The sequence below is a fragment of the Diplotaxodon limnothrissa genome, linkage group LG15, assembly GCF_057381915.1.
Source record: "Diplotaxodon limnothrissa isolate DT_005_m linkage group LG15, D_limnothrissa_male_GT1.1, whole genome shotgun sequence".
Taxonomy (NCBI): Eukaryota; Metazoa; Chordata; class Actinopteri; order Cichliformes; family Cichlidae; genus Diplotaxodon; species Diplotaxodon limnothrissa.
Window position 1 is genome coordinate 10,973,108 of NC_140610.1, and position 23,908 is coordinate 10,997,015.

General features: G+C 40.3%; 2 protein-coding genes across 3 annotated transcripts in view; one reads left to right on the forward strand and one right to left on the reverse strand.

The window, feature by feature from the left end:
* The first annotated feature begins 2,397 nt into the window (after positions 1-2,397).
* On the forward strand, positions 2,398-7,194 carry LOC146617116 (pro-opiomelanocortin-like). The gene is given in 4 exon segments (XM_085372036.1): positions 2,398-2,532; positions 5,151-5,312; positions 6,210-6,888; positions 6,891-7,194. Coding segments are annotated over 3 exon segments (828 nt in total). The 5' UTR covers positions 2,398-2,532; positions 5,151-5,192; the 3' UTR covers positions 6,920-7,194.
* Positions 7,195-8,349: 1,155 nt separating this feature from the next.
* LOC146617117 (protein EFR3 homolog B-like) overlaps positions 8,350-23,908 on the reverse strand; it is a 30,004-nt gene continuing 14,445 nt past the window's right edge. The window contains exons 5-23 of one of the 2 annotated variants that reach the window (XM_085372526.1): positions 21,220-21,341; positions 20,711-20,860; positions 17,777-17,911; positions 16,672-16,750; positions 16,075-16,210; positions 15,824-15,985; positions 14,595-14,706; positions 14,464-14,515; positions 13,959-14,131; positions 13,772-13,847; positions 13,424-13,585; positions 13,010-13,141; positions 12,860-12,927; positions 12,631-12,758; positions 11,918-12,009; positions 11,776-11,824; positions 11,466-11,572; positions 11,281-11,330; positions 8,350-11,139 (exon numbers count right to left, since the gene is read on the reverse strand). In XM_085372526.1, coding sequence (XP_085228652.1) covers positions 11,034-11,139; positions 11,281-11,330; positions 11,466-11,572; positions 11,776-11,824; positions 11,918-12,009; positions 12,631-12,758; positions 12,860-12,927; positions 13,010-13,141; positions 13,424-13,585; positions 13,772-13,847; positions 13,959-14,131; positions 14,464-14,515; positions 14,595-14,706; positions 15,824-15,985; positions 16,075-16,210; positions 16,672-16,750; positions 17,777-17,911; positions 20,711-20,860; positions 21,220-21,341 — 2,091 coding nt within the window. In that variant the 3' untranslated portion in view covers positions 8,350-11,033. The remainder of the gene's footprint in view (positions 11,140-11,280; positions 11,331-11,465; positions 11,573-11,775; positions 11,825-11,917; positions 12,010-12,630; positions 12,759-12,859; positions 12,928-13,009; positions 13,142-13,423; positions 13,586-13,771; positions 13,848-13,958; positions 14,132-14,463; positions 14,516-14,594; positions 14,707-15,823; positions 15,986-16,074; positions 16,211-16,671; positions 16,751-17,776; positions 17,912-20,710; positions 20,861-21,219; positions 21,342-23,908) is intronic. The other variant, XM_085372525.1, reaches the window with a different exon arrangement.

Sequence of the window (23,908 nt, forward strand, 5' to 3'; positions counted from 1 at the left end):
GCAGTTTCAGTGTCGGTGTGTCCTCGTATTTCACAGTAAAGGATGGAAAATTTAGCTATTTGCTGATCAATCCATTAGGAGATTAGTGGGAGTATCAGAAAATAGTATGTAAAGGAGATGAGCAGGAGAAATAATGACACCACAGTGTATCAAACCCACAGTGAAGCACCGAGGTGGGAAGATTCATGTCTGGGGGTGTTTTGCTTCTCCAGAGTTGGAAAACTCCACCGGATCAACTGCATCATTAGAAGCTTCAAAGCTTTACTGGCAATATGAGAAAAACAAAGCAGACCAAGAAGCGCTGACTCTGAATGACTTTTCTACACAGTCACTTCAGCCCTATTTAACATATGACAACAGAGAAAGCCAGGAATTCCTGACATGACACGAAGCTCTTTGGATGATTTTCAGAAAGTGAGGGGCAGGGAGAGAATGAACTATTCTCCGTGAAAAAAAAAGATTAAATTCAAAACAGATGCTAAAATATCTTCACAAGCAGTCTCACAATTTTGGGTTTAGTTGGTATATACGTTTACCAACCACGTTATTAGCAGTTTGTTCATGCATATATCTAATCTACCAGTCACATGGCAGCAAATCTTTGCATTTATGCATGCAGAGATGATCAAGACGAGCTACTGAAGTTCAAACTAAGCAAACTAAGAATCTGCATAAAAGGGGATTTAAGTGACTTTGAATGTGGCATGGTTTTTGGTGATGGGCAGGCTGCTAGGGTTTACAGAGAATGGCCAAAAAAGAGAAAATATCCAGCGAGCTGTGGTTCTTTGGGTGAAAATGATGCCAGAGGTAAGAGGAGAATGGCCATACCTCTCCTCTCCTGTTAGCTAACAGCGGGAATTAAGGCTACAACTCACACGTGCTCACTAAAACTGAACAATAGAAAATAGGAAAAATGTTTTCTGGTGTCATGAGTCTCAGCTTCTGCTGCAACATTTGAAAGTTTTGGTCACAAATCGGTGTAAACAACATGAACACATGGATCCATCCTGCCCGGAATCAGTTCAGACTGGTGGTGTCTGACATGAATGCATGACACGTAACACAACACATCTTTGTATGTGCATCGCTCATTAGATATTTGTGTCAATGAGAAGGTGAACAGGTATATCTGATGAACCTCCAATGAAAAGGTGGCAAAACTTACTTACTAGGTAGTCAACATAAGACAATAACGTATCATTTTAAGGTCATTTGGGCTGATTTTTCTGTTTTAACTGTATCATAAAGTAATAGTTCACATGTTTGCAGGTAGTCAGAAAAGACTTGCTTATTGATGAGTAGTTGAAGGGGGCAGACTGTGGATGCTTATATTAAGAATAGCCAAAGACATAATTAGGTCACGATATGTGCATTTTTTTCTACTCTTGCTTTGTATAATGGCAGTCAGAGGAGGTATCCTCAATACGGTCAATTCAGGCACATATCTCTGACTTTGAGCACAGCAACCTGACCCACATGCACCTGTAATTCAATATAATAGACCTTTTTTAAAAATCATATGAGCATCTTCTGTCTCATTTTTCACTCACTGTGTCCTTTCAGCTATAAAATGATAACAAATAGCTGGAGATAGGCCGGTTTATGAAAGGAAAGTGTTCTATATCTCTTACAATGGGTGCTTGTTCTCCACTTGTGCTGTTCTGTGTGACTTGTCCTTGTGCACCTAACCCTGCAGCAAACGAGCGGCAGAATGTGTTTGGCACTGGCACTAAAGCTTCAGCTGCACAATATTTCCGTTTTAAAAGCACCACGTGTGTTTATTTCTTTATTTGTGTGTATCATCCGCACTTGAGGTCCACTCATGACGTCCAAACAGTGAGTCAGGTCCTTATAATGAAGTTTTCACGCAGGGATACATGCACACCTTGTCAAAACGAGAACCACAGAGAAACGATCCAATCAGTCAAATCGATTGGCACCCTTCACTGTTGCTCAGAGGATAATGATGTCAGTGATTAGAGCTGACCTTTGAGGGATTTAAAGCGTGGACATGGGTCCGCTAATGAACAGCAGTTGTGTTTCTTTTTAATCAGTATACGATAACGTAAACATGCTTTCAAGAAATGCAGGGTACTTATAGGGTTTCAAGACTGTGTCGCAATCAGAGGAGGATTACAAAGAGGGGGGGGGAAGTTAACCAGTTAACCACAGCCTCATCACCCGGCTGATGAAGCCAGCCTCGCTATTGATTAAAAAGTGTGTGGGAAGCGTTTAAACATACCATACGCAAAACTCCACGAATGCACGACTCCTCCCCATCAAGAGAAGGAGCAGGAGACCCTTTACCTCAATCACACCCCGAGGCCTTGAGACGCTTTACTTCACATGTCTATAAAAAGAGCTTTCCTCCCTTAAGGAAGCAACAGCAGACCCTCTCCTACTGAGCATTTCTCAAAGAGCAGAGAGAAAGCAGGAGAGGAGGAGAGGGACCACAGTTTAGAGTCACCAGTCTGGAGGATCTGTGGACAAAAGGAGTGACAAAAGCAAGAGGAGAGAAAGCATCTGAAAAAGGTAACAAATATATTTATATGATTTGTTTTTTTAAACTTGCTTGTTTGGCGTGACTTGTTGGATGAGCTCAAATTAACTTATTTGCTAAACTCCCTTATTCATGGATTTGGGAATTTCTACTATTTTATATGATGTGCTTGCAGCAAAGGATACACAGTTATGATGAATTCAGCTTTCCTTTAATGTAAACAAAAGGTGATCTAACTTACAAAACAGTAGAAATCATTTCACACGTACAATTTTGCATTTATTTTGATTGCAGCGCTCATGCCTCTTTTATCGGAGTCTGTCTGTGGAGAGCACAGCTCAGCTGTGAGTCATTCAGTAGGAAGACGAGTCTCTGCCAGACTCGCAAAGACAATGGCTCACCGAGGACTCACTCTTTAGAATAGTGAAGGAGGAAGTGAGAAAAATCCAATACCCCGGCAAAGAAAAGAAAAAAGATTGTTTACATCTTTAAACGGTTAACACGCCCAGGGAAAAGTTTGACAAGTGAGACAGGATTTTTCTCAACATCTGTGAAGCATCAGATGACTGGCAGTGTGTCGGATTTAACCAAAAGCAGTGAACATGGGGTTTCATATTATAGATATTACCTTTTTATAATAAGAAAGCTGTCCTCGAGACTGATTGGAAATAGGAGAGTATAGAAAAGAGAAAACGCAATAAGAAGCATGAGAGGATATTCATCCTCATGACTTCAATAACCAAATTGTTCATATTCAATTAAGTAGCACACTTCAAAATGTACTTATTGTTGTCATTGTTGTGTATTTCTGTTAAGTTTTATTGAGACAATTAGATTCATTTTTTCCTGCTTGGTTTCCAGGCAAGAAAACAACTCTGAGCTCAGAAAATGAAAGTATTTTAGGGTCTATTGTGAAATCCCTGCTAGAAATTTATGTCTGAAAGGAAGTCCTTTATCAGAATTATTAACAGTTCCTTTGGCTGTCCCTGAACACAAGCAGCAATACTGTTCTCTCTATTCTCCCAACCTAGTTATAGTCTGAGAGAAAGAAAGAAAGACAAACAGCCCCCTAATGTCTTAGCATGCAGTTTTGTCAAATCCACTTTTATTTATTGCGTCCGATTTCAAAACTAAGATGATGACAGAAAAAATGTTCATCTGAAAGCTTCAAAGCAGAACTCCACAACCCATTGGGTGATGTCAAAGTAGCTACATCTGTCTTCAATTAGTCAAGACTGAAAAAAAACATTGCAGTCCTGCTGCTGAAAGACAAAAGTTGCTTCATAGCTCCTTGCGTTTTCAAAAAAGGAAGCTTAAATTTATTGGCGGTAGAATAACACAGCCTTGCAGCGGTAGACAGTGACATCAGGATCCCAGCTGGTTGCTCTCTGCACACAGAGAACAGTGCTGTGAAAAAGTATTTGCCCCCCTGCCTGATTTTGTTTTCATTCAGTTTTTTGTTTTTGCATATTTGTCACACTTTCACAACATCACATATTTTTTTTAATATTGGACAAATATAACCCACATTAATATAAAAATGCATTGTGATCCCAAAGAATTCTGGGAAAATATTTTGTGGACTGAAAATATTTTTTTTTTTTTTTTGGAAGGTTAGAGTCCCGTTATGTGCAATGTAAAACTAACACAACATTAAATAAAAAGAAAATCATATCAACAGACAAACATGGTGGTGGTAGCGTGATGGTTTTTGCTGCTTCGGGATCTGGAAAATTGATAGAACCATGAATTCTGCTTCCCGAACATAAAATCCTGAAGGTGAATGTCAGGCCATCAGTTCATGTCTTGAAGCCCAACCACACTTGAGTTTAACACACAAGCAAGTCCACCTCTGAAAAAAACCTAAAGGAAGGGTTTGGGGGTGGCCTAGTCGGCGCCTGGACTTAAATCAGACTAAGATGCTTTGGCATGACTTTAAAAAGACTGTTCAGGCAAACCCTCTGTGTCTGATTTAAAACAATTCTGCAAAGAAGAGTGGACCAAAATTCCTCCACAGTGACGTGAAAGGCTCGTTGCTAGTTCATGCTTCGCTTGCTGCCAAGGGTGTTCCACCAGTTAGTAAGATTAGGAGCAATTACTTTTTCATACAGGGCCTTAGGTGTAGGTAAATTAAATCATCATTTAAAAAAAAAATCTTCAAATCTATTATCTTCATATATTTTCAGTCTAAATCTCACATGAAATTAACCCATCAAGGGAACAGAAGACCCTGCCCTGTCCCTCCTCTGTTTTGAACCTCATCAGTCCTGCTGATCGTTTTGACACAGTCCTCGGTGCTGAAGGTTCATCCTTTGAAAAATAAAAATAAAAATACTGCCACATGTTTGACACCTTCAAAATAAAATACATGTGCTCCTGATAAACAAACACCAAAAAGAGAACATAGTTGTTTAAGTTCACGTGTTTAAGTTCATGACACACCAGCTACAAAAGCTCGGCTCTCTGGCTATTTCGAAGGTAGTGTTCAAACACATCACGTTACATAAGGACGGGCGGAAAGTGTTACGCAAGCGCAATTATTAAGAGACACCTACTGTATTTCTTCACAAAATAACATTTCAAGATGACTAATGAATATTTTTGTCTGCTGAGACTCAAAGCTTTCCCCACTGTGGCTTCACTTCTGCAGCTCCACCCCAGTCGAGTTGGTGTCCTGTGCACCGGGCTGAAGATGGTGTGCCAGTGCTGGTTGTTGGTGGCGGTGATGGCATTTGTGTGCATCCCCGGGTTTGAGTCAGTATGCTGGGACAACTCCATCTGCAAGGACCTGAGCAACAAGGCGAGGATACTGGTAGGTCGAACAGCCCTGCCACTTCTTTTAGATCGTCATCACTGGCCAAGAAAACTTATCGGAGCCCTATGTTGCACATTTTCATCTCATCCGTAAGCGCAATGTAAAACATATTTAATGGAATCTGGTCAAATTAAATGTAAGTAAACCTTACATTTTAATCAAAATTATCGCTTCCACTAATCTTTTTTTTTGTTAGTGTCAAGGTGATGAGTACTTAGAAGTACTTAGAAAATGGAAACTTAAAACTCAGAGCATATAACATTACTTCCTTTTCCCCCGGCAAAGCCAGGAGATCTGTGGTGATAGTGAACAATTTCATTCTTTGACAAATAAGTTGATGTGAAAGCTGAAAAGATGAGTCAACACAGTCCTTAAATGTAATTTCAGTTCAGTTCAGTTCAGTTCATTTTTATTTCAAACATTTCAAACATGTGCCTTCACAATCATTACAAAATATCATTCCATTATTTGTTTGAAAAGGAGTAGGCTGAAGTATTTACTTATTTGTCCCTACCCCCTCAAGTTTTACCTCTCATTCATTTAATTTTTTTTTGTCTTAAATTAAACAAACAACATATGAAACATATAAACATATGTTTCTTGTTTCTTGAGTTGTCCATGTGATAATAGCCTTAAGTGGGTGTGTTTGGATACAGAACAAGCTGCAGTTATTTTATCAATGCAACACTAAATTTAAAACCTAGAAAAGCCATCTGTAATTTTTAACACCCATAAGCAATAAAGGGGATTTTTGTTTGTTTGTTTGTTTGTTTGTTGTTGGTTTTGGGGATTTTTTCCTATCATGCCAAGTCTTATGACTTCACCAGCAGCTGTCAGGGAACTTCAAGTCTTCCTGCTCTGTATGACATTATCTTTGCCATTTCTTCCACACAGGACTGTGTTCACCTCTGCATGTCTGTGATCCAGACTGAAATCCCAGAGCTCAGTGCATTGGCCCTGAAAGTTGACAGTGATGCTGATGCTGGTGATGGTGGTGGTGATGATTATGATGATGACCTCTTACTCAGAGTTATTCTAGCCACACTGGCTTCCCATGACAAAATATCCGAGTCAGATCTGAAAGCCCGCAGCGACGAGCGGCGCTCCTACAGAATGGAGCACTTCCGCTGGGGCAAACCAGCAGGACTTAAGATGCGAGAGCCAAAGCTTAAGGCCCGCAGTGACGAGAGACGCTCCTATTCAATGGAGCACTTCCGCTGGGGGAAGCCCTCGGGCCGTAAACGCCGACCTGTTAAAGTCTTTGCCTCTTCTCTGGAAGGAGGAAGCTCCTCTGAGGGCCGTTTTCCCTTTCAGGCTCGCAGACAGCTGAGCAGTAGCGAAGATGAAGCGGAGGGGGACATTGATGGAGGAAGTAATGAAAATCAGGGATTGCTGAGGGCCAGGGACAGCTCCAAATCACAAAGCCCCTTGAGCTTGCAGGAGAGGAAAGATAGGACCTATAAGATGAGTCACTTCAGATGGGGCAGCCCACCTGCATCCAAACGTAACGGCGGCTTTATGAAGCCGTGGGAGGAGAAACCTCAGGGGCAGCTGGCCAAGTTCTTCAGGAACATTTTAAAGATGTGAAGAGAATAATGGGATAAATGGAAGATTCAGCAGGGGAGGCAGATAGCTCAGAGAGTCAAATAGCCATTGCATGTTAGTAACCACATGTCTTAATTTTAAATTACACAAACTCGTTGCTATCTTTTAGCATGTTATTGAATGTCTTTCACCGACGCACCCACTGACTGCCTTCAACTTCTTGGCCTCGAATCCAAAGCATTCTGAGAGCATACTCATCTTAACTTTATGAAGAATCAAGCTGAACAGTGACCGTCACAGCGAGGTCAAAGGTGACTGTAAGGAAATAAATTATTGAGACAGTTTTTAAAAAGTCATGTCTTTATGTAAATAAAAAATAATATTAAAGATCCTGTTTGTGGCAAATAATACATGGAATCTTTTGCCTAAGGTCATTTATTAAGCAAAACCTTGATGAGAGCTGACAAGTTGTGAGCTCTCATCAAGTGTGAGTTGTTATGTCTGTCAAACTGCGTTATAGGGCATTTTTAATGCATTGAACTAACTGGAACCCAATCTAACAAGGAAAACATAATAAATAAATAAGATCTGAACGCCTGGAGAAATGTTGCTCAAGGTCACTTAAAAACAAACAAACAAACAAACAAATAAACTATGAAGACACGAGGGGTGACTCAATACTTTTACCCAGGACTGTGTCTTTAGACAAATCTGAGGATTTAGGGGAAGGGGAATGGACAAAATTCTGAATATTAAGACTGATAAAATACAAGAAAAAGGATTTAAACGTTTTTAACAACAAGGTGAGTTTGAGTTTCTTTTAAACTTGTGGGTATGGTGGAGTATCCTTTATTCAGAGGTAATGATTTGAGTATCTTTTACTGGACAGCAGTGGAGCACCTTCTCTACCAGACTCATTCAGCTCCACTGTCACCAGTATGGATGCATGAAATCCTTCATACCATTTTCATTAAACCATTATAATAGAATGAGATAAATAATTTCTTATTTTTTTAGGACTTACAGAGTCCATGAATGATTGTGCATAAGTTTAATGAAAATGCAGCCAGACTTAGACTGCCACCCACTGGACCTGAAGCATAACCACAGAAAATCAGCACTACTCTGAGCTTCAGCTGCTTAATTAATTCTTAATTCTCAGATCGTTTAATTTCATAGCCGACTGTGACACCAGGCTCAGAATACATAATAGTGTGACGTGAATTTGAGGTTGTGAGTTCAGATCCTTGAAAATGCTACACTATAGGAAAAATGTGCTACTCATGTGCTGGGAGATGGATCACGTACTCAGATGACCTCAACAGGAGGTAATTGAATTAAACATTACTTTGAACACTGCGACTACCGAACAGTGGTGCCGGATTTAATGAGTCGACGTGGTTTTTACCAAACGATGATCCCCTTCTTCGTCTCAGAGAGTTTCCATTAGCAGGCAAATTAAAACGAAGACAGACTTTTCATGGTTAGAGATAAATTTATTCTACAACACGGTAACATCCACTAGCATGCAAAGTCAGGTATGACACGCATAAGGCATTTTCTCCATGTAAAAGCTGCCTTTCTCACTAGGTATTCCAGTTTTTAAAGTGCAAAGTTCACAGAACAGATTTGACCTACAGCACTAAATTGTAAAACAGAGCTATTAACCAGACATGTAATGACAAAAAGTAAGTTTGGATTACCGTCAGTTAATATTACATTACGTGATGCAATGACGACACGCGGACTGATAGATTTACAGGTCTTCACTGCCAAGTTCAAGATGCTGAAAACACAATTTTACAAGGTGTAACTGGAAGGTTTAGACAGCTGCACACGGCTCTTAAGTAGCTTTTTCTGCATTAACGTGGTGGAAAGAGTCACTGGACAGAACTGTAAACTACGTCTGGAGAGCTTGGTCTTCGGTAATGATGACACAGACACGCACACACCTGTACGAGCGTTAGCACAGACACATAAATACGCTCACTCGCGCACTGATCAAAAAGGGGTAAACGTGAACAGACGATCACATACACTGGCATGTGCTGACACGGATATACACAGGACATGACATTCAAAAACAGAAAAAACAAAAGAAGAGCCAGTGGAAATGCTCATGACAGGGATGAACTAGACACCGTCTTCTGTTCTGAACAAGATGGTTGCAAAACGGCTGGAACGGGTGCGGTTCACTCACAGAAGCAGCACAGAGGGAGAGAGAGTGAGGGGTGGTCTCTTAAAAATGTCACAAAACTGAACCATCACAGCACCACAACAACAGCAGGCACAATTTAGAAACGCACAAACATGATCTGCTACCTACAGTTGGACCGTGTTAGCCAGACTCTTGACAAATTATTGCCATCATACTTGTTGTTATACCTGTGTGTGTGTTTGTGCACACACTGGGCTTTTAGATGTTTTTGAATCTTGCTGAGACATGCAGCTGAAAAAGCTGCGGTATAGTAAAAAAATCATAGTGCAAACTCATTCCAGCAGGACTGAGAATGTAAATGGAAACAATGCAGGTCAGGGTTATGGTAATGAAACCTGTTTGAGTAAAGCTGAAAATGATCTTTTTCCAGCATTGCCTCGGTAACCCTTTATTAATCGCTGTGACATACTGGCCTTGAGATGATGCAAATTTCTCCTGTGGGCTGCTCAGATGTTAGGATTTCACGTGCTGCTGGTTACTTATTGGAGATTTTAACATTGTCTATCTGAATACTAAGTGGATTTCTCTTTTATCTATGAACACAACCAGTGCAGAGGCAGTCTAAAATTAGAATATACAGTATATATACACACGCACATTAACATCCTTATGCTGTACATCAGCTTAAAGATTTATATATTCCTCTGTATGTACACATTTATATGGAAAGGGGAGAAAAATAAATGTTTTTTTAGCATTTGATCTGGTAAACATTGCTGTAAATCCTTTAGTGTGGTCATGACTGGTGCAATGTGTTTTAACTAAATAGATTAATATTTAGGTAAAAGAAACAGAAAGAGGCGAAAAAGCATTTCTGGGTAACACTAAGAAGGCAAAACCAAGCTACAATAAAGCCTAAAAGATGGATGCTCAGCAGCTAAGTGGCATGGGAGATGAGGATAATTACCTTTATGTCTATACAACAATCAGACATACACACAAATACAATCAAGTAAATTAAAATGTTTCAGTTTCCACAAACACTCTTTCTGGTCATCAAAACAATTAAAAAAAAATAAAAAATAATAATAATATTAATAAGCAGTCTAGCAATCTAATTTTGTGATCAAAGGTAGTATGGCACCCTGGAAGGGACAAACAAGTTTAAAAAAATGCACAAGAATAATAGTGCTATCAAAAAGTTTCCAGTCGCAGGCATGCGACTACTCAACTCATTCTCAAAACAATAAATAACATCCAGTCGGTCAAGTTTTCCCCTCACAGTTCTTGACAATTTCTAATTTGAAAATCCAACCAGTGGAGTTTCTACAGACATCCCAGTCCCCAGTCACACAGGCCTAGAGACTGGTTGGAGACCACCTGGAGACCATCTTGAGACCACCTGGAGACATGAATATGCCAGCAAACTGCCAGCAAGTAGTTGGTGGCAGATGCAGGAGGTTGTCTTTAGTTTGCACAGAAGACACCAGCTTATCTGCAAACACTCGCCAACTACTTACTGAGCAGCTATGAAATTGTCTTCAAAGTAAAAGCTGCACCTTTTGAGACATGTTGGCTTCAGCAATTAGGCACAACTTTTATTTGAAGGTGAACTTTGCAACCAATTTCACCAGGCAAGTGCCATCAATTTCCAGCAACCACTCGCCAACTGATCGGGGATTGCATATCATTCCCAATAGGCCGCTGGCTGCCAGGGGTCCCTAACCAGTCTCTAGGGATGAGTAACTGATGCAGTAGAAGTGAGTGAAATACGTTTGTTTTCCTGCTCAATATAGACACTGGTGAGCTTGTTTTTGTTGCAATCAGAGGCTAAAATAAAATCTCAGACAGCTAAGAGGTGTTCTTTAGTTACAGCTGAGTTTGTCCCACGTGCACTGTGGCTGTTTGATTCCACGGTCAAGACGATTTTACAGTGAGGATCGGTTGCCCTTTCAAATCTTTTCTCTGTCCTTGAAGGCTCTACTGTACGCTTACGTTGCTGAAGACTTTGTGGTTTAGTAAACACATAGGTCAGGAAACTTCATCTCGTAAATGGGTACAGATCGACTCTGGCTTTGGCCGTAACCTGATGAAATGGTTCCAGATGGGCTGGGAGGGGGTCTGAACAGAAAGAGGAAGAAAATAAAGCTGTTAGTTCCAAAACATAAAAATGCAGGTATATGGATGGCAGTCATTCTGACTGCCATCCATATTATTATTGACTATTATTGACTACTCCCATCCCAAAGCTCTGTCCCTTACCTGATTGTGATCTCAAAGATTTGATTTAGTTTGCTCTGCAGTTGTGTGGCCTATAAGGGACAGAAGACATCAAAAACAATACATTTAAGACCTTCTTTAAAAAAAAAAACTAAAAAACACCCCACACACACACACACACATAAGCAGTTTTTTTTTTATTTTTCAACAGGGTAGGGGGTCTATACCCTGGCACCACAGTGGGCAGCTATCTCCTCAAAGGGGGCCTTCTGGAACTTCTCCACCACTTGTCTCCTCCGCTCCCTCTCCTGCTCCTCCATACCCACACTGTCCACTAGAGGGAGACAAAAAGCAATATAATGTAGCGTGTGCCTCAAAGTGAAAACATCAAGACAAAGTTCACGGACACTTTATACAAAAGTAGTTTGTATTTGTTCCCTGCTGTCATGCTTTGGTAAATTACGTCAACATTTAGAACATCAATCCATCATTGTAAACTAATAAAAAGGGCTTTGCAAATGAAGAGAGTGGATTTACCAATGGCATTTTTCAGGGTTTCAAATGTGATCTCCTCTGCTGGAGTCCTCTGCAGACCAGAACAAGAATCTATGTTAAATATCTTTGTACAGGGTACATTTGAGGGTACAGGGTACAAGGTTGTGAAGTCTTTTTTTTTCACCTCTTCCTTCTCTGGGCTATTTCGGGACTCAACCTCCACCTGAAGTGAGATGGTCTCACCGATGCTCTTTCTCTTGGACAGACGGTCCTCATCTGGAAGCAGAGTGCAGAAAATTTATTGAGTTTTTTCAATAACTTTTTTCACCACATGTTCATATGCCTCTGCAAACCGCCTGAGTCATGCTGTCCATACTCTGCACAGTGTTAATACAGCTTCAAGGTGGGTACAAAGGATTGATGGCACCAACTCAGACCATCTGACCAAATATGAAATATGGTAACAATCTCCCCTTTTCTTAAATAATAGAAGAGTATTATATTATAGTAAGGCTGACCTTTAGAATAAAAAATGTCACTTTTCCTACAAGACATCTTTGTGAATGTTTCTAATAATTGTTATATGAATTCATGAGTTATGGCTAAAAACCTCTTTTTGTGAGGTCACAGTGATCCTCAGGAACCACCAGAATGTATTGGGTCCATCTTCAACTCCAAGCGGATAACTTTGACAACCAAATTTTAAAGCAATTTTCTCAAGAATAGAAGGGATGAACAAATGGAAAGATAATTCATCATCAACCTGAAAACAAAATGCTCGCAATCTCAGCTGCTGCTGGCACAGTGACATGAAAAAAAGAGGAAATATAAACAAAAAAAAAACCCCCAGAGAAATTAAGACCTTTGCATCCGAACGACTAGTTTTAGACTCCTTACCAGTATACTGAGGGACATAAGGTGTGGCGAGTCTCTCTGTATTATAACCACTTCCTCCAAGGCTCTCTGTGATCTTTGACTGGAGGAACAAAACACTTCCTTCTACTTTGTCCAGTGAAGAATGCAATCTAGGAAGAAAAATAAACTGCATTCAAAAGCAGGAATTTAAAATTATTACTGTGTATCTGAATATCAAATTAAACACTTGTGGGTTGCAGCTGGTACATACTTTGGACTGTCAACAAAGACGGCCTCGGGCAAAAGGTAAGGACTCTCTTTCTGTCTCACCTCAATTACCTGAAAGGCAGAGAGTCAGGGGATAAACAAACAGTTACAGTAGCATTAAAACACAGACACGCAAAGAGGCTCAGACACACACCTCGTGAATGTGCTGGCAGAAGGCTGGGACGGTGGTGAGCTGGCAAATGAGGTTGAGGTAGGCGGCGACAAGGGCATGAACAGCACAGCGGTTATAAACAGGCAGAGCCTCGTCGGTGGACAGAGCCAGATCCTGGAAAGGAAACAGAGACACCGCACTGTGAAACACCCTACCTCAGAAGGATTTGTTCTCATCTTGTAATGTTTGGTCGTTTTATTTGTTTTTGATTTTAAACCATCAGCTATGACACTGTCCCAGTGTTACAGCTGATGGTCAGTGTCATTTGTGAAATGATACATGTGAAACTGACGCTTTCTAAGCTGCGATTAGGATATTTTTCATCTTGTAGTTCAAATGTAGTAGATAAATGCAGCTCGGGGAATAAACAGGCTACTTAAAACTCTACATTTATACCTGCAAGGCAAGTGCGAGGCGAATCAGCTCCACCACCACCTCTTCATTGGCCAGCTCTACACTGAGAAGACCTAACAGGGCAAAGAGGGTCTCGTAGTGCTCCCGGCCACTGCTCTCCTCCTTGCAGCCCAGGTAGATGTGGCGATATAGCTGCTGGGCATGCTGTGAATGGATGAAGCGCAGGGTAAATGGAACTCGAAATGTCTAGTGCAGATACATTGGTGTAAAGATTTATTGTCAAAATTATTTTAAAATAAATATTTAATGTTTATGTGAATTTACATAATTCACAGGGATGTTGTTCAGCAGGCGGAACAGGTTGTCAACTAAATAAATTTAAAAAATTACCTTCTTCATGAATAAATTGTCCTGCCTGGAGCACTTGTCAACTTTGAGCTTCAGCACAGAGATGTCCGAGATGCTGCTACACAGAAAGAAGACCAAAGAGACACAAACTGTAACTGAAGTATGGGTTTATAAGGGAAGTATAAAAACACTTCAGCCCTTCAATCTTCCTGCAAAAACAATCACACACCTCATATTGGCAAACTTGGGCCTGTTTTCATGCCTGTCAATGAGACTGAGGAGGATTTGCAGCACCAACAGACGGACTTCTGGATCCTCGGTTAGAGAGAAGGACAGCAGGGGCTCCAAGAAAGAGCTGGGCAGCGCTGTCAGCATGTTGGTAGTCTGGAAACCTGCAGTTACCTACGAGGGGGATGATCAAATCCCACACATAGTTTACAAAACTGAACATGCACTGGAACATCAAGGTAACTGCAGTGTGGTTATAATTTCCCAAGTTAGCAATAACTTGAGAGACTCTTATGCTGCGACAGTGTCGCAAACTATCTTAGTTTAAGTGACACTTCTGAGACTTTCATTAGCAAAGATCAAGAACTTGCCCATAAAGCCTAACAAGGCCACTGATTTTACAATCATGCGGTTTGATAGGAATACGCATTTCGTGTCAGTCTTTATAAATTCATGAAGATCCACAAGTTTCTTAAAAATTAAATCATTGAGAAATGACAACTTACCTGGACCAAGGACTTGAGTAACATAACCTGAATCATCCTGGTACCCTCAGGCCTGGAATTACAAACAGCAAATAAAGACTGTGCCCTTAAGTTTACCAACATACAGGTGAATACTGTTTGAGTCAACTTACCCAGAGTCCGAGGAGGGCAAAGTAAGGTGAATTCCAGGAACAGGGATCTTTCCCATAATGAAGAGCATGACCTCTGATCTCTGGTAAGTTGGTAGAGTGTTGGCAAATGAACCTGAAAGGGACAGAACCAGACAGTTTGTACCAAATGAAATAAAATGTTCAACAAAAGAAAAAAGAAAAGAAAAAAAAATCTATATTAGTAATTAGGAATCCTCCAAGGGACTCATTTACTATTTGTTTAAACAGGAGAAAAAGAACAAGACTAGTGGAGTAGCCTGGATATAGGAAAACACTCAGAAGAGATCAAAGTGAGTTTAATTAAATAGGCGACATTAAACACTGCCTACACAAATATTACGTAGGTAATTTAAACACCATTTGAAACTGTTAGTCACTCCAATAATTGAGAAGCACTCTACATGTCACTGAAACGGGTAGCCAACCAGAACAATCCATGCACACAATATCAGATTATTTGAAACTCAGTGAGCATGCATCAACCAGCATGCAGCCTGTTTCAGTTGCTCCTGTTTGTTCTCTTTACTTTAATTTTTTTCTTACTTATTTCTTTGTCCTTTACTTTGTACTTAAGAGTGTTCGCCTGTTTTAATAGCTTTCTTTTCAATCATGTGGATATCTTTACATACTTTTCTTAGGGATTATTAAAGTATTTTGATTGTTGATTGATTGTTTGCTAATGTCAGCAGTGCTAGGGTCAGCTTACAGATATATTTCAGGCCCCTGAAGGTTCTTATGTGTACCAGATATTTTCTACCTACCAACCAACCACCTACCAATTCTTAGCATTTATGCTCCTGTAACAACTTTTAAAAGTATTACATCATTTTTATTTTACAGCAGTAACATGTAGTTTATATCCAGAAACTATGCGTGATATATTATGACGCTATAAGGTTGCCTGGCAACCATGCAACCACAGGCTAAAATGAGCTGTGATTTTTTTGGTTTTTTGCTTTAATGCACCTACACACAACGCATTATAAAAGCATCCTATCATTTACTAACAGCAAAAACAGGCCAAACCATGCTGGAGCATGGGAGCATACTAGTTGAATAATAATATAACCAACTAATATTCTGTTGCCAAATAGCATCTGCAGCAATCCACACACATATAGTCACACACATACCTAGTAATAACAATTACTACTTGCACATACATCTACTAAACACTCCCTCACTAACAAATACAAAGCACTCAGACTCACCAATGGTCCTGATTACAGCCTCCTGCAGCTGCCTCTCCTCGTGAGCTTTGATGATCTTAGTGCCGATGTTGGTGCTGCCGTCATATGAGCCGGTTAGCTCGTAGTCTACACTCAGACGAAGTTGCCGCAGCAGGGTGTTGAACACCTCTAGCACTGTGGGACCTGCAAATACACAGTTTATAGTTAAAAAAAAAACATTCACATCTCTATGTGTTTATGACTTTACATGACCTTGGAGGATTGCAACTTACCTACAGAACCACTGGCTGCAATGGCAGCTGCTTCCAGCAAGACTTCCACTATCCCAGCTCGCACCGTGGCTGAATTCTTGCTGTTCGCATCCAGGTGACCGAGAAGTTGCTGGATTACCAAGTGTGAGTGCTGGGACTGAAAGAAAAACAACAAAAAACCGAGGAAATTATTGACCTGTCTTGAAAAATACAGAAAAGAAAAAAAGAGTGAGAGAGAAAGTGACAGAAAACTGTTGTATTGAAGTAATACGCTTAATTAAATGGCAAACTAAAAACTGGATATTGGTGATAAAGTGCATTACTCCTTTTGCATTTTTCATTCAGGCCCAAAATGAACCACAACTGTGAGCAAATAGGCTGAAGCCCAAATTGAAATCAGTGAGAACTTCATGAATATTGAAGCACATTTCTTCTTTGCACCACTAAAATGTGCAATAACCACTTGCAAAGATAAAAAAAAAAAACATGGTGGTCAAAAATTCATACAAAAGTTTTCCATATTCCATTTCAACCTAGTAATGAAGTCAGCAGAGTGTGAGACAGAGAAAAGAGGCAAGGGTAAGGCTGTGAAGGATATCATGGCAGTGTATCACTCACCTGAATGGAGTACATTATGATCTTGAAGCAACGCACTGCAAAGGTCTTTCCCTCCCATAGAGAGTGGTTATCTAAGTGCCTGTGGGGTTATGAACAGAGGAAGAGAAACAGGTTGGATAAACAGGATGTAATAACACAGCAGTAGGGATGATGGAGAGCAGTAAGGCATAAAGACCGCATTTAGTCCAGACAGCATACATCATGTCTGGGTTTAAGAATGAATGTAAAACTGAAAATAGGAGTTAGTAGTGCACAGATAAATACTTACTATGACATACGGTTTGCTTTACAGTAAGTAATTAAATACTTAAAAACATTCTCTCAATCTGACATTGATAGAACGTGGAAAATGTGCAATTAAGCTGAGCACACGACTGCTGAGACTAAAATTGACAGATAATTTAAAACGGATTTGCTTAACAATATAAATGTAAAATATAAGTGTGCAAGGAAAATGTGTGTAGGACATGGGAACAGAAATGAAGAAAAAGGCATTGAGGCACTACAAAGTACCTAAAACTGGGCATTTTTAAAACCCATAATGTAGTCAACATTTACCTCTATTTGCAAGGGCCTGAAATATTCATACTGTTATATCCAATCTATTAACTTATGTACCTGCCAACTAAAAGGTCAGCCACAACTTCCAAAACACCCCTGCACAGCCCCCGCACATGGGCAAATGTGGGGACAGGAAAAGGCTAAGACAGATAAAATACTTAATTTCAGGAGGAACAACCAAGATGGATAAATTCAAATACAAAAAAAAAAAAAAATCAGAAATGTATTGGTAGAACAAAAAAGAAAAACTTAAATAAGATCACGTCTTGCAAAAATAAATGCAGTAATATAGAATTTAAATGTCCCATCTGCAAACCATGCAGTCACAATTCAAGAACAACTCCATAACCTTGCATTGACCTTGTCACAGCCCCACGTGCCCATTAGTGTAAAGATTAAGATGCGCCTGACATGCAGCGTTGTCTTCAAGTTTACTCACTATGTTTAAAAAAAACAAAAAAACAAACAAACCACACGACCGCATGCAGGAACACATCACAAACAGAGGCTATTTCTTATGAATACGACTGTTTGGTTGTCTCACATCAGCACGGGCGTGACGGCATTCTTGATGTTGCCATAGGCGGCTCGTCCAAGCAGCTCCCTGAAGCAGCGCTCCGTCAGCTCCACCGGGCTTTCCTTCTCCTTCTCTGATGCCTGCAGCGGAGAGGGAGAGCGGCTGGCAGGGAGCGATGAGGGTGAGGAAGCAGAAAAAGAGAGGAGTGGGGGGGGGGGGGGGGGGGGAGCAGGGAGGAGACGAGCAGAGAGAGGCAGAGGAAGGCAAATTGGGAGGGTGCAGACAGAGAGAGAGAGAACAGAGAACAGGCAAGGCACTGAAATTAACTTAATATAATGACATTTCAACAAATGCTCTATTTCTTACACAAACACAGTCTGTACGGCTGAATCTCTGCAGCTGTGCTTCTGAGCTGACTTTACCCTCTGCAGTTTGTCTGCAGTTTGTCTGCAGTTTGACGCATTTACGTACTGTGTCCAAATTTGTACACGCAAACGTTTCATGTCAATCGTGTGGTCTCTCGCTCTCGTGTCCAGCCCTTTTTCATTCTCATGTATAGTTAAAAACATCCGCCATAGCTCCATCTTGGTCTTGACTAGCCTCGGGTAGTCCACCAATGATGACATTATTTATTCAAAGCCTAACTCTTTCATCTTGCCTGCTGTTTCCGTGGAGCAAATGTGAGTTCCTGCCCCATCTTTTGTATTCAAAACTAAAATACGCAAAAATTAAAAAAAATTAAATAAAGTAAAACACACTAAACTAGCAAGAGCACACAAGCTGATGTCAGTGAGGTTTTTCAGTGATATTTTCTGTCAGCTGCAGAAAAAAAAATATCATGCTGTTTAAAGTTTCTTTATTTGTTCAGTGGTTACAAAGCATTGTGGCAGAAAAAGGTTGTTTCATCCCGCGCAATCTCTCTCAAGTAAACATCTGCTGTGAGGACAAATTTGCATCACCAGTATTTGAAAAAGCGAACTTAGCTATAGCTACCTGATCTCAGATGTGCTGTTTATGAGTCTATGTGAAAAATACCTCAGATGAACAACAAGCTTCTGTTTTTTTTAGGCAACTACATACATTACAAACAATCCTCATGTGTTCTTGAAGTTTAAACACAAAACAAAGTCCAGAGAGCTTCTGTCATCTGCATCAATAAACTTTCCCAGTCCCAGCTGTCAGAAGGTTGACTAAAGCTGATCTTTACGTGATTTGAAAATCCACCATCTGTAAGGTAATTAGGCTCTGTACTGATTGCTGTGGGTAATGACAAGCTAGACCCAGTGTGAGAGGAAATGAGGATGCACAGCAGGGGGATAACACACAGAGCAGAGAGAAGCTGAGAATGAAATGTGACTCCCTGTTGCAATAAATCTGTCTGTCTCCGTCTTTGAATAACTCTCCCATTTCTATCACTCTAATTTCCATTATCTATCCTTCACCAGATCTCCCAATGTTCTTTTTGCTGCCCTCCCTCTTTGCTTTCCTAACTTTCAGATCTCGGCATTGACGTCAAAGTGAATTTGAGTATGTGTAATACAGCCAAGAGAGAGAAACTCCAGACTGCTGCTGGCATCCTCTACCTCTGTGTTTGTGAGCTATAATTCTTCACCCATTGCAATATTTCTGTGCATGCTTTTTCCTCCTTTCACATTCACTCCTTTTCTCTTTGGAATCTGAACCACGTGTCTTGGTTTCCTTGTTCTTGGCTGCTCTGGGTGGGTTACCAGATGTCCAAAAGGGGAAACAGAGCTGTCGGTGATGACAGTGATGATGAATGACATGGGTGATCGCTGGCTAGACAGCCAGGACAAATATGGCCTAATGTGAGACAAACAACACCAGTTGGCTATCGTGTATCTGGATTGTGTTATCTAAGGCAGGCAGGTCAACACTAGCTGCTGTTAACTCAACAAATTTCTCTCCACACGTTAAATGGTGTGTTTAAGCTCCTTTGTGAGCAACTTAGACAGAAAAGACTTTCTCCTGGTAACCCTTGCACTGTCATAAACTTCAACATTTAAGCTTTAGGTTTTTTTGCAGATTTTCTGAGCTTGGCTGAATAAATTGGTGGGAGGTCCACTGCTGGGACGATTGGCCACTGTCCTCAATGTTTTCCACTTGTGAATAATCTTTCTCACTGTGGAAGGATGGACTTCAAATTGATTGGATATGGCCTTATTGATGGGTGGCAGCAATTACTTACCTAAGATCACTGCTAAAAACTTCCCCTCTCGGCCAAACGCTTCAGTCCTGCAGACTGCCAAAACCACTGCCTTTATAGAGGTTCTCAAATTCACTGATGAGCAAATAATCAAATTTATTAGCAGGAGCTAGTTGCTACTTACCCTCTTAACTGTTATGGAAGCAATAAGGGTGCTTTTCACACAATGCTTCTGCATTTTGGCTTAATTTGTATTAAATAAACAATAGCACACTGTAATATGTCATATATTATTGTTCATCTGAGGTTGCATATACTCAATTTTCAGAAGTGGTATGGACCAGATGATTTTTATGAAACGCTTACACTGAAGTTCACATGTCCAGTTAAGCACTATGAAAAGCCTCATCTTAGTTATTATACCACAGCATGTATTTTTAATTTCTCTTTGATATTTGGGCTGATTGTTTTTACATTCATCAGGACCCAAAGAATTACCAGATATTTTTTTTACCTAATTTTTGTTTCTAAGAAAAATGAGAGCCACATATTCGTTTAAAATTTTGATAGAACAATAGCAGTATAATGTCGTCGTAAGTGGATATCAGGCCCTTGTAGAGCAAAATTGAGTATTTTGGTCTAAATAACCCAAAATGTGATGTCCACATGTGTGGACGCCAGGTACTAGGAGGTTAATGGTTAATGTTTAATATAATACGTTACACTGAAAAGCTAATGGAGCACATCTACTCTGCTGCATATGTAATCCACATTTGCATTTTATTGTTTGCACTCACCTCTCGGTACGCTCTCCACTCTGCAGGTTGAAAAGCAGAGAGGGGACAATCTTGTCCATGTGCTGAGGGTCCCAGATATTGGCCTGCAGTTCATCATTGACTGTCTTTCTCACCACACCCTGAAGACCCTTGATACCTGCCATGCGGATCCTTACAGCAACAATCACACACGCACACAGAAACCATCTGACTGGTTACTCGGCCTATAAATAGGTAACCATATTTAGGAAATTATATTTGCACCTAGCTTTGTTGTTTGAATTGCTGTTTTTTATTCTTTTCTTTTTTTTCCATGTCAAAGCTATATTTGATTTGTCAAACGATTTTACAGTCTATTTTCAGCAATAGAAAGCAATGACTTAACATTTCTTTTCTTTTTTTTTAAGTGTACAAAAGAAAATGTCCAAAAAAGGAATAAAAACTAAAAATAAACACTACCCATGTAGACTCAGAATAGCACTTATTTAACAACTCCATCTCTACTGCAGTCGAGCGTCTCTGTTACGTACTTGGTGCGGATGTCTGGGTCCTCATAGCCTGAATGGCACATCTCACTGAAGCGGGACACGAAAAAGTCATAACTGCGGTGGTACGATGGCGTATCTTCTTCTATGTTGGCAAATTTTACAAACTAACGACAGAAGAAGGTAAGACAGGGGGGGAAAAAGACATCCAGTTTTAATAGCATACAGATACACTTCAGCCCAAAAGATTTACAATAATATGCCCATTCCTTAAAAAGCCCAAGCCCAATAACCTGAGATCTGAGTGGTGCATATCTGCTAAATTAAAGCCAAACTAGAGCTCTCTTAACACAGGATTAAAAGTGAAAAACACAGGGCAGAGGGAGGCTATCCCACTGGGCAAGAAAATGTCACCAAGTAAACAGGCTGACATTTAGCTTCACACGACTCTCCAATTAATAGATTATGAAGTGAATTTCTTTAGAATCAAGCCAGATCATGATACTATGTGAATCAAGAATTACACCATAAAAAGTCAATACAGAAAATCATAATTATGCCATGCAAAGTAACACAGAAGTGTAGCGCTCACAAAGAAAATTAGCATCTAATGACGTCCTTGCTGAATCATTTCCTGTGTAGAGAATGAGTGCATGGAGTGGTTTTTGAAATTTAATGAAGTATCCTTGAAGTACCCTCGCTTCAAATTAAATGAAGCGAGCGGATAACAGTTCCTGTGAAGCCGCTCAGCTGCTGCAGCAATTTACTGCCACAGTTGATTCCTGGAAGCTGCCCAGTGTTACTGGCAGTAATGATGGGCAGCTTCCAGGTATTAATGTATCAACTATGCTGAAACTCTTCTTATTGCTTTCAGTTAGTTATAGAATTTTAGCATAGTGTCCAAAACCAGAGGCAATAGAAAACAGAGAAAACCTCCATCATCTCAATCACAGATTCCAAAGAAATAAAAGCAGGCTGACACAATCAATAGGTCTGGTGCTCAGGGCTGTGTTAGAGATTTCTCAGGAGTACAAGGTTTAGTGAAGGTTTTAGTCAGAGAAACAGAGTGCAACAATATCTGGCCAAGTTTGAGTCCTGTTGTAATAACCTCTTTAATCTTCCTTTTAATTCATTTCTCTCTGACTCTGACCTGCTTCTGATGAGCTACACTGTGCACACAAAGACAGTCAGAAGCTGTATGGCAGCTGCTCATGGTTTTGGCTGGTCTTAATATTTGTGTAATTTATGTCAATTCAATGTAGTTTACAGTTTGTACACATGGTGTCACTTCTGTGTGATTCACACAGAACTAGGGCAGGAACTTTTACATGCTCGGGGCCCTCATGCTTAGTATACCATGCAGAGGTATAGCGTCATTTATGTACTGAAATATAGTCTTGAATGAACAACTGAAGATCTCAAGCAATGTCCACACTGGAGGCGTCACAGAAAGCCAAGGGCATTTGGCGACTTCAAGCAACTACAGGTAAAACAACCTCTGGAGATGCAAAGCGTGTGTGTGTGTGTGTGTGTGTGTGTGTGTGTGTGTGTGTGTGTGTGTGTGTGTGTGTGAGAAAAGAAGGGGGCACAGAGATAAACATTTTTATTCCCAGAGGAGTGACTGAAGCAGCTACCAATGAGTGACATATGACCTCGTAGTAAATAAATTATAGTTACCTAGGCAACCAGAACCAGGAATGTCCACAATTGACCAGCCTTTAGTCACAAAGCCTTGTGTGATGAGTGTGCACGTAGCTTTATGGCTCTATAAGAACGGTACAATACAGCCAACTAACAACAACCTGTTTCACAAGCCTGAATTTGACACCTACTGGCAGTACTGAGCACATTTAATACAACAAAATACATCCTGATGCAATAAAACTTTAATTTTGTTTTTGCACATATGTCGGGAAGTCTTACCTAGCCTAGTTCACAGGTCTGAACACCACAGCTTGACAGGTGGATAGGAAGTTTAATTAAAATAACAAAGAAAAGATCTTTGTTGCACAGTTTACCTGCACCATACAGTTTAGACTTCCCTTTCAAGCCTCATCACTTTGAGATTGCACTCAAAACATATCATGGAGGAGTTTCAAAGCACTTTTCAGTTCAGTGACTTTTTGAAGGTTCTGTTCTGTGTCTTCATGTCTTTGCTGGTGTGTGAATTCAAACATAAAATAACATTGCAAATTATATTATTTGGTAACAGAAATTGTCTCACGGTAAATTAATACACGGGCCTTTTTAAACTCAGTAAAGAGGTAAGCTACTCAGTCTCTGGCCTCACTTGAAACTGTCTTTAGATTCAATTTTCCATTTCATTAAGCATTCTATCATATGCAGCTTTTTAACTTGCGGGTGCGGAGGAGGTCTGTTTAGTTTGTCATGTGCACAAGGCTATGCAGGTCACAGCTACAACCTGGCAGCCAGATTAAATTTTAAGAAGGGCCTGATTTTGTCCCATAGGCATGTGCTCTACATACACACACACACATTATATAATTTTATTTTGTGTGTATATATAAATTTCTTCTACTTGCTGAGTGTGTCAGGCTTTGTATTTGTGTTTTGTGTTTATAAAAGTGTGCAAGACAGAATGACAGCGACAAGCTAGCATGTCTCATCAGCCTGCACAGATGACTGCAGAGCATCGGCCGTATAGTCTAAAGCTAATCTGATTTCCTTTACGTGTCCTCTCCTGACCCAGCAGACAGTGCTGATAGCTGCTTCC